Source organism: Accipiter gentilis, chromosome 6, assembly GCF_929443795.1.
Source record: "Accipiter gentilis chromosome 6, bAccGen1.1, whole genome shotgun sequence".
Lineage (NCBI taxonomy): Eukaryota > Metazoa > Chordata > Aves > Accipitriformes > Accipitridae > Astur > Astur gentilis.
The window spans coordinates 27,064,035-27,076,894 of NC_064885.1; the positions used below are offsets into that span (position 1 = coordinate 27,064,035).

General features: G+C 37.6%; 1 protein-coding gene across 8 annotated transcripts in view; it reads right to left on the reverse strand.

The window, feature by feature from the left end:
- TFDP2 (transcription factor Dp-2) overlaps window positions 1–12,860 on the reverse strand; it is a 60,369-nt gene that overhangs the window by 15,394 nt on the left and 32,115 nt on the right. For 7 of the 8 annotated variants that reach the window (XM_049802063.1, XM_049802062.1, XM_049802060.1 and 4 more), the window contains 6 exons: window positions 12,601–12,704; window positions 8,692–8,813; window positions 6,151–6,198; window positions 4,610–4,772; window positions 3,921–4,067; window positions 1,429–1,497 (listed from right to left, as the gene is read on the reverse strand). In XM_049802063.1, coding sequence (XP_049658020.1) covers window positions 1,429–1,497; window positions 3,921–4,067; window positions 4,610–4,772; window positions 6,151–6,198; window positions 8,692–8,813; window positions 12,601–12,704 — 653 coding nt within the window. The remainder of the gene's footprint in view (window positions 1–1,428; window positions 1,498–3,920; window positions 4,068–4,609; window positions 4,773–6,150; window positions 6,199–8,691; window positions 8,814–12,600; window positions 12,705–12,860) is intronic. The other variant, XM_049802065.1, reaches the window with a different exon arrangement.

Sequence of the window (12,860 nt, forward strand, 5' to 3'; positions counted from 1 at the left end):
CTATGCCCCCCTCACAATCCCTAGAGCAGAAACAAGAAAGGAACAATAAAGCTTGGGGGAGAATGGTTCCCCATTTCTTTTGAAAAGGCACTGGAGTCACAGGTCTTCTCTGTTATTTTACATGCATAATTACCTCAAACTAGGAGCTAGTTACACTGAAGCAAAAGTTAACAGAAATTACAGCATTCCCCCCCTTCCCATGATCCATATTCTCTTCCCCTTCTCATCCATCACCCCCTTTTCTCTCTCAAAAGAGTGGGTGTTGAAATTCTCCTCTGAAAGTTTTTAAACAGGTGCCATTTGTGACACCACTTGCTCTCTCCTGAATTTTTACATCTGACTGCATATGTATGAAAACGTGTGGGTTTAGGAAATGTTATTTGAGGGATTGGAAGTCTGTATGTACCCACTTCGAGGCACTACTTACTCCACTCAAGGTGAAGATGGGTAGACAGAATCCCAAAGGACTGATAAACCATTTGACAATGAACATAATCAAGGAAATAATGACAGTTGTAGATAGAAAGGGAGTGCACCTCTGTCATTTTCAGACTAATAGTTAAGAAGGTCTGAGTTGCCTTATTTTCACCGGGTTAATTTCATGTTACTCTTAGAGAAGCTGCTAATTTATTAGGTTAGATAGATAGAATCAGAATTGTGCCCTAAGTAGAGAAACAGGTTTTGGTGATGAGAAAAGGAGAAGCATCAGATATTTAAAAGGTTCTGTGCATATCTAATTACATGAAAATTGTATCACTATAGTTAGACCACGAAAAAAATACAGCCTTATTGTCTGTAACCTCATAAAAAAGTTTGATTACATTTAAATTACTGAAAGTCTGCACAGACCAAACCACTTAAGAACGCTGATAAATATATTTTATAAAATGTTCCTTTATAAGCAAAGACGGATTTGAAATGTACTTCTGCAATCAAAGCCAGAACTCAAGTCATCTCAAAGGTGCACCTCGGAATGTAAAAGAGCTGGATTTGCCAGCCTTCCATTGTTAGGATCCAGAAACGTCTATCTCCCCCAAAACAACTCTGTACATATTTACACAAGTTCAGTTGTAAATATCATAGCTTAGAACCAAAGAGAAATTTTCCAGTAAGAACTACTCAGAGAAGGTAACTCTGGGGGGAGGCTTGGAGTCAACCAAGGGGACTTGTGAGTTGTTCCCATTCACGCTAATGTTGACAAGCTTCAGCAGAATACTTAAAAAAGCTTGTGGCATGCAGATGCAGCACGCTGTTTTACAATAGGTAAAAATGAACCAGAAAGTGAGGGTAAGAGGTCCCCCCACCAAAATCCAGAAAGATCACAACTGTGAAGCTTTTCTCCCTAGTATATCATAGCTGCTAAATCTAGCAATTTGATAATTGCTAAAATTTGATAATTTCATTTATAGAAAAAATAATTAAATATACCTGCAGCAGCAGTTCTTGTAGTTGGGCTCGCTTCTGTTTTATCCTTTCAATCCGTTTCTGTTTTTCTATCTTAAAATACAAATGTAAATGCATCAAGATAATTACTTTGTTACATTGTCTGTTCCATTGTGCCAAACTAAACAGGCTTTAGAGCTATACCAGTGTGCTAGCACCACTGCAAAAATCTATACTTTCTTTGTAAATGGTGGAGAATTCCATGGCATGGTAAGTAAATTTGCACAAGTCTTTTCAGCCCTACCTGTTTGCTATGTATTTTCTTCTTTTTCAGAGTTATCGCATGGTCACATGAGTTTCTCTATAAAACAGGTCTGACAAACTAATTTCTTTCTTTGTCAACAATTTTAACTTCAGTAAAGAATCAATTATTACAAGAGACTGTATTATTTCCCCACCCATTCCTCCTCTTTTGTACTACGCACTGAGCACCGATGAGCACCAAACTAAACGTTTGCTTGAGAGGGTGCTTTGGGTTTGGTTTTTTTTTTTCCCTCCTGCCCTCCACTTTTTTGGAATTGTGCACGTCCCTTCCACTGTTCTAGCTGCAAGCTGCTAGACATAAATGTGTGGAGACTGGGCTCAGGATCATCACCTGCATCTTTCCAGTGATCTCCACTTTTTGTTTGGACCCGTTCATTTGAGACTTGATTAAACTAGCAAGATTTCAGCAACAAAAAGGGGGTAGAGGTAACCTTTTCTACATGAGCACAGAATCCATTTCTTGCAACAGTTTTCTTAATGCCAGTTAATGGGGCAAAGCTATCCTCAACCTAAGTATGCAGTGTTTGGGACAGCGATAGTACTGGATGCCTACTGACACTGCAGATACAACCAACAGTATTTTAAATAGTGTTCTGGGGGAACACTAAAGAATTGGACAGCAGTCATCATGTTTAAAAGGTATTTTTCCTCATCATCCTTATGGTGCCAGCACTGTATCACTGCTCCCCAAAATACTAAAACCTTAAATTACCTTTTCATTCAACCACTGAAACTAAATGATGCAGTCTTTTAAAACTTAGCTGCACTAAACCCCCCTATTTTATTTACAATGTTGCTTTGTGGTGGTTCCCCACACACAGACTTTAATGTTTTAAATGCTTCCTTCAGAGCACAGTAGATTACTTTCTTTTCTGGGACAAATATGTAACTCTTAAAGCCAATAAACTGTACAGATAGTATTTAGACACGGTTTCTATATAACAAGCTTTTTTGTACTGATTTCTCATTTTTGTACTGGTAATCTTATTATGGAATTACACTGTAAGAAGAGTTGGCTGTTTATACAGCTTTAAAAGTAAAATGAATTCTGATTTTCACACCTTGAAAATGCAGCTTTATTTTCTGTTCTTTTCTATTATGTCACAGGAAGCAACATTTTAATAAAATATGCCTGGCTTCCATTTTGTGCATATGTAATTAGAGCCTGAAACAGTGAATAGCATACGATCATTGTAGGGGACACAATGAAATTCGAGTTCCGCATTTGTAACAATAACCTATGCTGAAGATAATGCATTCAGGTGAATGCATGTAAAATGTAGATTTATCCATGATTTTTTTTTAAAAAAAAAAAAAAAAGAATCCTGGAGTATAGTGATTGAGCATATGCATACTCCTTGGGGGATGTATTTTCCAAGTTGCTGCAATGGACAAGGATAGTAAAAGCTTTTTTCCTAACACATCTAGAAAGACAACTGATGTAAATGAACCCGCACAAAATAAATTGTTCTGTTCTAGAGAGGGACCTCACCTGGCTTTTAAGTTATTTAGTGTCACAAGTATCACAAATACAATACATATTAAGGTGTATTTACAGACAGTTATTACAGCACTCTCTAGTAAGTACAGTAACTTGTGCTTTTTATTTATAGAGCATTTGGCCTGAAGGACGAGCAACATTTGTGCGTGTAAGTTCTGGCATCCCTGCAAAAACACGGTAACTCCTAGCCTGCTGGAAAAATAATGGAAAAAACCAAGACATAAAACTTTTTTTTCCCTGCCAGTTCATAGCTAGTATTTGACATCCTAGCAAGAATTATTTTTCAATTTAATTTCCTTTGAATGGCATTTCCAAATACAGACATTAATAGAAAATTCATCTCCTTTCAAATGTATACCATTTTGTAAGCATAACTGCACTATAAATTCTTTTGACTTTCTTCTGGTTAACTCAGGCTACTACAGACTTTGATCTTAAAAGTAATCCCTGATTTAATCAATGTCCATTTTTGTAAGGTAAACAAGTTTGTTTTTTTTTAAACTTCATGTAATGTATACTAAATAAAACTGAACTAAGCATGCATAAACATGTCCTTTCACAGTCTTCAAGTATCAAAAGTTGTATTTTCATAGTGTGCAAGAATCAAATCCAGTCTGGTTCAAATTGAGAAAAAAACCCCTCTTCTAAAGTAGAGCAGATCCGTTATCACAACCTGTGAACTATACAGAATTTCCCATCTACCTCACCTTACCTCTAGATTCTGACATTCCTGAGCTGAGTTTGTAGGAAGGCCAATCCATCTGATTTCCTTCTTCTCCTTTGAAATTATGTTCATTGCCATCAGGACATTAAGGGCATCGTAAACTCTCCGTCTAATATTTTTCTGATCATAAGCCTGCTAAGAAAACAACGCAGCATTAATTACAACAAAATAATTCAAAAAGGAGAAAAAGATTGAACACATCCTTCATAGATATGTAGAAAATAAAAAGGCAAAATGGCAGTTTAAGTCAGAGTGGTATTAAAAGATGATGCCTTCATCTGTGCTACTCCCTGGATACCACATGAGCATGTTCGTTTGCACATGGAAGCTTTGGGCCTGCTTGAAGGCTCTGTGCAGCAGATTCCAATCATGGCAAGTCTGTTAAGAGTTGAAAAGCCTGGCAAGACCATATACAGTGCGTACAAGAGTAGCCTTTTTTTAAAGATAGTTCTTCTGGCAGACTTCTCTATTTTGTTTATAATTTAGTGAGAGTTCAATTCTTCATTTTAATTCTATATTTTTAATTTTCAGAGGTTAATTCTTTATATTTGGGAAGTAGTTAAGTGAAGGAAAGTACGGAGTGTGGCAGAACAGTGCAGGAACAGAAGGGACAGATTTCCATGATAAACCAGACAATTTTGTAATGGTATAACAAATTTCAACACATATTTGCTTACCGAATCTGTAGCTAGGTGGCTGTTAGAATTTGTGAATTCTGATACGAGCTCATCAGCGACTTCATTGTATGAAGTTGTTCCTTTACGTTGAACTTTTTCACACACTTTCATTGAAAAATGCCTCAGACCCTTCCCATTTTTATCTCCTTTTTTGCTTCTCTTACTGGAAGGAGAAAAGTAATTAATACATTGAATGGTAACAAGCTACTTTACTTTGCTACACAGCAAAAGGTCTACCTTTTGCAACAGGAATCAGAACTCATGACATTATGTACTACCTAAAAGAAAAAAAAAACTGTTCAGCTTTTTTGAATCAGTTTCTCGCTTCTTACAAGTTGGCAAGAAAAGTACACTGGAGCCCTTTCCCCTTTCCCAGTGATTTCTACATTGATAGTATTTGAACACATGCTACTGGGCAGATGCTTAAAAAACTGGATTTGTAATTCATCTCCAGGTAGTTTTACAAAAGCAACCAAAAAAGGGGGAAAACCTCACGGGGTGTTTATGTGCCTGGAAGCCAGATTTACAGGAACCCTCGTGTTTGTGCTTAAAATAGAAAGGCTCAGACATCCCTATTTACAATATAGCAGAAGATGCCTTAAGTCTCCTAATGACCAAAGTTTAATATCTGTGCCGTCATAGTTAAGACTGAGATACAAGAACCTCTTTTGTGGAGAGTAAGTACATATTCACTGGGTTTTATGGTGCCAAATTAATAACTGGCAACTGTCAGGGTTCTTTTCCATTCACTTTCTTCCTCCTGAAAGCAAGAGCTTAGATAATGATAATGGAAAAAACAGGAGCAATTGGTTTTACCACACAAACTAGTTTTGGATGTGTATTTCAACAGAAGCCTTTAAAAAGCTCAGCTGTGGTGCTGTGTGTTTGGTTTGTTTTTTAATTACAGTTTTACAAGTTGGTTTGATAAATGTTTCAGGGAGATCTATTATTTTACAGAAAAAGGTCTAGTTCTGTCAAGAGTAACAAGCTAAGGAAAACATTAAAATAAAAGAATGCTTTTCAAAATTTTGTATTTAAGAAAACAACACTGGAAAGAAGGACAGTAGTAAAGGAAGAGTGGAAAGGAATACCAGAATATTTAAAAAAACCCAACACTCCTAATCCCTATGCAGTTATTCAATGTGAGAAACCCCCAGTAGGTAAACAAATAACACCACCCTGAATGCATTCAAAGAAGTTTTGGAAGCAAAGGAAAAGATCATGTGTTTACAAGTATTTGTCACACTGAAAGCTAGAACAATCCTGTTTCTGAAGATGTGTTGTGTTTGTTTTTCACAACTCCCAGTATCATCTGTAACAGCAAATGTATTTATCAGGAAGTGATAAAGCAAGGAGTAATGCATTAGAACTAACTATGAGGAATAAATAACACACAGCATGGAGGAGTGAAAACTGCTTTCATGTGGAGGAGTGAAAACTGCTTAAAGTGGGAACTGGACACCCATCTCTCTGAAGGGCAGATCCAAAGAAGTAAACCAGGTATGACTGTATACACAAAATACATGTTTGGTAATACTCACCTTTCTGAAAAATCTGATTCTATGAATTCTCGAGTCCGCTTTCTGTCCCTAAGAAAAGACAATTCAAACTTTGATGAAAATAACATTATATACTTGGACCAGCAAAATCAATGTGTTTGCGGCCTAGCTGGGTACTGATGTTTGCTGTTACCTGTATACTGCAAGGGGAAAATGGCACACACACAGCTTGACAGAATTTGAGAGAAGGTGGCTAGGACTTTGGAGGTGGTCTGAGCTCAGTGCCAGGCAAGTTCTGTTCCCAATTTTACCACACTTTGCCCATATGATTTTAGGGAATTCACTTCATTTGGGACTATAGGAAGTACTGACATGAGCTACATAACCAAATGCCATCAAAAAGGAGAAGCTGGGCTCCTTTGAACCTTCCTATTTAAAATTCCTCCATGTGGAAGAAAAATGCCTTTAAACAGTACATCTTGTATTTTTAGGACATTGAATGTTTTGGTACCTTTAAACAAAAAACAAGGTAAAACACTAAACATGTTCACGTTAGAGCTGATGCATACAAAGCTGAAGAGAGATACTCTGAAGAAGTAGCTGACATGAATTCTGCATAGGAGTAGCAGTTGCCAATTTGCCAGTTTCCTTATCATACTGTTTATTAGCTACAGCAAGCAGACTGCAGAAGTTGTATTCCAAACTTGTCTTTTATTCTTGTAGCTGATACAATGCAAATTGCTCAAGAACTATCGGTAAATTACTTCACATTGTTAACCCTGCAGGTTCAAAACCAGGTCTCACAGCACATACTTAAGCAGCTAGAAACCTGACAGTGTTATGAAGGGAGCTGAACAAAAATGATGGACTTAAAGGTATGTGCCATGAAAGCCTGCGTGTATTTGGTTGTTGCGATCCAGAACCCATCAGCAGACATCTTTCTCGGCAGCAACAGCAGGATTTTATTTTGGCAATCCCTGTCCATGGTGCTTAACCGCTCACACTGCGCAACTGGGGGTCCGAGTGCAGCAGAACTGGGGCAGGGGGCTGGAACAGCAGGGAATGGAGAGCTGTCTCCTGGTCTGTAAACCAGGCTGCCAGAGGTTGTATGAAGCCCTGAGAATGAATACGCTCTTGTCTCGTTTGATTTTGGAAACAGTTTGAAACCTGTGAAGAGGAATAAACAACGGGTAAAGCAAGGAGTCTGGACTTGTAATCCTCTAGAACCATCTTCAGCAAGGGCTCACCACTTAGATTCCACAATACCACAGACCCTTCCTCACCTCTGTTCTTCAGAGGAAAATAGGACCTATTGTATGGACTTCTGCAGGGATCAATATTGATTGGTCAGTCTGGAGAACATATTGCTCCTTTTTATCAGCGAAACAATAGTTGGGCTCAGTAGAAATACTGTGTCTAGATTTTGACTGTATACAAACAGAAGGATGGATGGTGCTTCTCTCTGGGAATCTCTATCAATTGCATTTGGATGAAGCTTAAGAAAGCTAATGGGCATTGATTCTTCGGTTTAGCAAACCGTGAACAGACACTATAGCTTTTCCCTCCCTCTGTGTATTGAAAGAACTTCAGCTTGGCCTCCACATTTCACAAAATTTGCAGAAACAAAGTAATCTTTGACAACTCCTTTTTCAAATCAGAACTAAGTGGATTCAGAAGGTATTTTGAGGAGATAAACAGATACTCAGAAAAAAAAATCAAGCTTAAAAACTGCTCAGCTGGGCATGCAGTTTATTGACTCTATGGTAGGAACATAGCGACTGGGAAGCGCAAGCCTCTGACAGTCCTTGCTTACAGCGTAGAAAGAAGAAAGTCAAGGCACAAACAAAACTATACTGTCATTTCTGCCATGTCCTAGATGCTCCATTTTCCCACCTCTAAAGCTGGAAAGGTACTACTCACTTTCATCACCTGTTTAGAAAAAATTAACCCAGATACAGAAAAAAATTTACTTTTTAATTTTCAGAGGCAAAGCACTACATCTGTCTTGAGACAGATAAATTCAACAGTATGGGGATTAAAAAAAATTTTTTTTAAAAAAATCATTAAATACTGTAAAGACCAGATTTCCTTGGAAGAGATGAAGATAGTCATGTTACTTTGGAGTACCTCAGAACCCCATGAAAACCTGTTTCTACTGTAAAATAGTAATAAAAATACAACATTGATTACATTCAAAATTTTTCATTAAGAGCTTTATTCTTAAATGCCTCTTGGAAGTGTTTTTGACAGTCTCTCCTCCTGTTGGCACCTGCTGATATGCTCAACAGCAAAGCTACTTGGATATCCCATGAACTTACGAAAAAAATAAAGGCTTCTTTTAACAGGACTCACAAATTTGTGACTTTCCATTTTCACAAAGAAACAGACAGTGAAGTGACTGGTGCTTGTAATTCTGTATTCACATGCTCCAGACATTGAAAGTGCGTAATAGGCTAAAGAGCATACTCCTTTTAGTTGTGCAAGAACTAGAAGCCATAAGCCAACATACAGAAACATCAGTATAAATAAAGGAAAACATCAGAACAGATCCTCAAACATCTTTAAATAAAACAAAACTCTTACCCTGGGACCCAGCCAGAAGCTTCTGTTATGTGTGTCTGGGTGACCATTGTTGGAGCTGGGTTATATGGACTCCCAATCAGAACACTCCCTGAATTGGTCAGTCTTTGCGATGTGCTTATGATCTATGAAAATTAGAAATAAAAACCACAGATCTCTTAAGAAAACAGAGGTTACCACAGCCCAAAATCCATACTAAGCAAGGTAGTAAGGAAAATAATAATAATTCTGTAACAGATGCAAGCTGCAGTCAAAATATACAGAACAGATGTCATCAGAAGACCTTCATACATGAAAGTAATTACAATGCTGCTGCTAAGTTTTCTACTGATTGTACCATATGACTGTATAATTCATATGGACAAGATCTAGACAAATAGAAATAATTACTAGGTATAGCAGATAGACCTGTACCTATATACAACTAGTTGTTTCTCTGAGAGTATGTCTAGGCAATTTCTTGATCACTGTAATCAATAAAGCCTCCTTTCCAATGTATTTGTCTCTTGCAATCATCTGTCTTTTCTACCAAAGACAATCTGAGCTGCAGGCAAAGTATTCCCTGCAGTTTCTAGCATTCACAAGATCTCAAGACATTCTAGCAAGCTAATAATACAACACTGTACCTATGGTATTAAATGTAAAGTCTGTAAGGTATAGATAGAATTTAAATTTGTTCAAACATGGTGAAATTGTATGTACAACAGTTGTTAACACCAAGACACTTGGTCTCAACTTTGAAATCACATCTAAGTTCATTCTTTAAAGTAGGTCATCAGAAGAATTTAGATTGTATTTAAAAACAAAACAGTGTTAATTAGTTAGTCTTTAAAATAAAACACATTTTAAATTATTTTGATTCCAGTACGTTAAGATTCATACCAAAGCTTCATGGACAATGCTTTTTACTCATATATCTTATTTTGCTTTTTTAAACTGTATTTTACTTTACTCCATTTGTTGGTGACGTTTTGAGTATCTACTGTATTAAACTTTGTAGTTTCCTTTACTACTTAACATACCCAACACCCATGTTAAGTATATGGCAGATACTTTGTTTGGTATCCATCAATATTGTTTAAACAAGTAGAAAAAAACAGTATCTGAAGAATTTCCCATTTCCTTAGCTCACCGAGCATTACTTCACGTCCCTCTTGACACCACACCATGATTGCATGTATGTATTTTTTATCTCAAAGACATAAATTTATTTATTTTGCGAGTGGATAGCTTGACAGAAACAAGTGAAACCTGAAATTTAGGAAAACCAAAACACAGGTACAAGTTAGGTATTTATTGGTTGATACTGGAGAACAAAAGATCCCTGGCTGGCTGCTTTACACACTGCATGCAGGCACAGGAAAGGTATCAACTTACTGCTACATTGGCTTGAAGTCAGAAACATTTTGTGATAGAATGATTAATTTTTAAAAGCTTGCTTAAGTTCAGCACTGGTGTAACACCAGTATATAAGTGAGAATCAGTAATGCATTATTTCAATTAAACATGAATCCAATCCAGTAACTTTTTATACCAATTTCTTGCAACACTATAAAATAACATTTATTTGCAGTAAGCATATGGTTCTGCCAGCATATGGCAGACGTGTGCCATAGAGAAAAGATTTTAAATATTTCGCATACTAAAACGTGTTTCACCACATTCCACCCTCTCTGAGGTTTCACATTGCTCTATTGATGTCTTGTAAATCACAGACTAAATGTGTCATAAAGAGTATTTTATGTTCAATCGCCTCATAATTTTCTTGTGACAACCTCATAATAAACTGAGGGGGCAAAATCACTTTCAGGTGTTTCCAAGACAGACCTGTCCAGTATCTTTCTATCCCTTGGTGCCATCTTGTGGAGACAGATACCAGCAGCACACTCTCCCGAGAGCCCCTTCCCCAAGGCAGCCACGCTGTGTTTGATGGGCACTTAGAGGCAGTAGTTGTACAAGCACCAAAAATCCACCTGTCTACAGCTTACTGTTAAAGCTGTAAGTTCTTGGATGCAGGGACACAGATGTCATGGGTATACAAATCAGTGTTGTTTCAGTGTCACTTTTAAATTTACTATTGAATGTTTGCTTTCACAGAAGATGCTACACTGTATTTTCAGAGTACTAATTCCATCTTAACAGCAAACATATTTCCAGTGTGCCTGAAAGTAATCACATAAATTCAGATACCAGATAGCATAAAACAGAAAAAGAGAACCTCACCCTAATTTAGCAAATAGACCATCTGTAGGACGTTAAATCTCTGTAATTAAGCACTAACATTTTATCAATAATACTTAATGCTGTTAAACTTACACCTACAGACTAAATCTAAAGATACTGTAACACACACCCGTATACAAGAATCCAGCCTGCATATTGTGCTGATTTCACCATATGCACAGCTGTACCCCAAGGGATTCAGACCAACAGTCACTGTTCAGCCAACAGCCCGCTCTCCTGATCCTGGGGGCAGTGTGCTGGTTTGAAGGACCTGGAGCAGCCCCAAGAGCTGTAATCTACAGCGGTTAAATAAAACTAAAAATCCCTTGTGGCAGCAGGATGTTGCTAACAGAGGTGAGATGCCAAAGGAGGGCTAACATTCCCACTGTTAAGAACTTGTGAACATTCTCTTTTGAATGGTCTGGCACACGACACAGCCGAACATTGGATGTCCTAGGAGGCCTGTGTTAATGGCTATTTAATAAGAAAATGTTTTCTTAATATAGATCTATCCTTGCAAAGCAGCAGAATAAAATAATTTTAAAAATTAAATAATTTTAAAATAAGAATAAAAATAAATGAAATAAAATGTGCGTCTCACACCACACAGTAGCTTTTGCAGCTCCTACCTGCTATAGAACCTAAACTATAACTGGGGTTCATTTAAACCAAAAGCAGGGCCTTGAGCAGTCACTCATAAGAGTAGGAGCTGCATTACCTGACTGCTCTCCCCTGTTCTTGGCTATTATTTATTGCACTCACAAAATACATCTTTTGTAGTAGAACTATTCCAGTGAAACACTACAGGGCACATGCTCCAGCAATACTTGCATCAGTACCAATGCACTGAGGAACACTGTTCTCTGGTGGGCAGCATGTGGCTAGTACTTCAGATGGAGAGTTCTGCACAGTGCGGAATGCAGCTGGGGGGGGAGCGGGGGGGCTTGGCTCTAATGTTTGTGCCCATCTGTCCAGCTGGGCTAACAGCCATTGAAGAACAGTAATAACCCAACACAATTATCTATAAAACACATCAAATGGTTCTTGTACTCAGGCTAAGTGCTTGGCAAGCAGGCATCAGGTTACTAGAAACAGTTCACTGTATTGCCTATTTAGTTCTCTGGCCACCAGAAACCCAAAAATTTTTCTCAAAACCAGATCCAGAATCCCTGAAACAACTATGTATGTTCTTATACAGTTATTATTGACAGGAAAAGACAGTTTTAAGAAGAGCAGTTTTAACAAGTTAAAACTCTAGCGACACATCAAGACATTTATTCTGGCAATGCTGGAGATTTACTGGTGAGAACATGACTCAAAATATTCAAAGAGTGTCAATAATGTTCTTAATGAGATTTTTTTCTTAATATACTTTTGAGTAATAGTTAAAATGTCAACTGGTAAAGTTGTTTCAATTTCTATTCAGTGCCAGGAAGATAGGTATCCCCTAAGGTCACATAACAAGATCGTTGTTGGGACTGGCAATTCTGGCACGACAAGCTTGCCATACCCACACGTCATCACGTTTCCATCCAGGTGGGGCACTTGAGCAGCCTTTGCAGCCGAGGCAGGAAGCTGCAAGTTCCTAGCACTGTTCACATCTTTGTTTTTCGTGTTTCCTTATTACATCAAGAGGAAGTCACACAGCTAGTTACACAATTTAGCATTTACCGGAGTTGCAAAACTTACCATTTGGGGTCCAACATTCACATTGATTGGTCCTAAGGTTTTTGGCAAAATCTTAGTTGGGGAGTTGGTGCTGGAAACTGGTAATGTGATTATTGAAATATTACCTAAAAAGAGCAGTAAAAAGAGAGTTTTAAATGACTTCCTTAGTAACCTATGAATAACACTGGCAAATTCTCACATCGTTTTAACACGTTGGAATTGGGTTAGATTTTTGGTCTCATACACGGCAAATACACCCTCATGTAACAGCCTCCAGACCT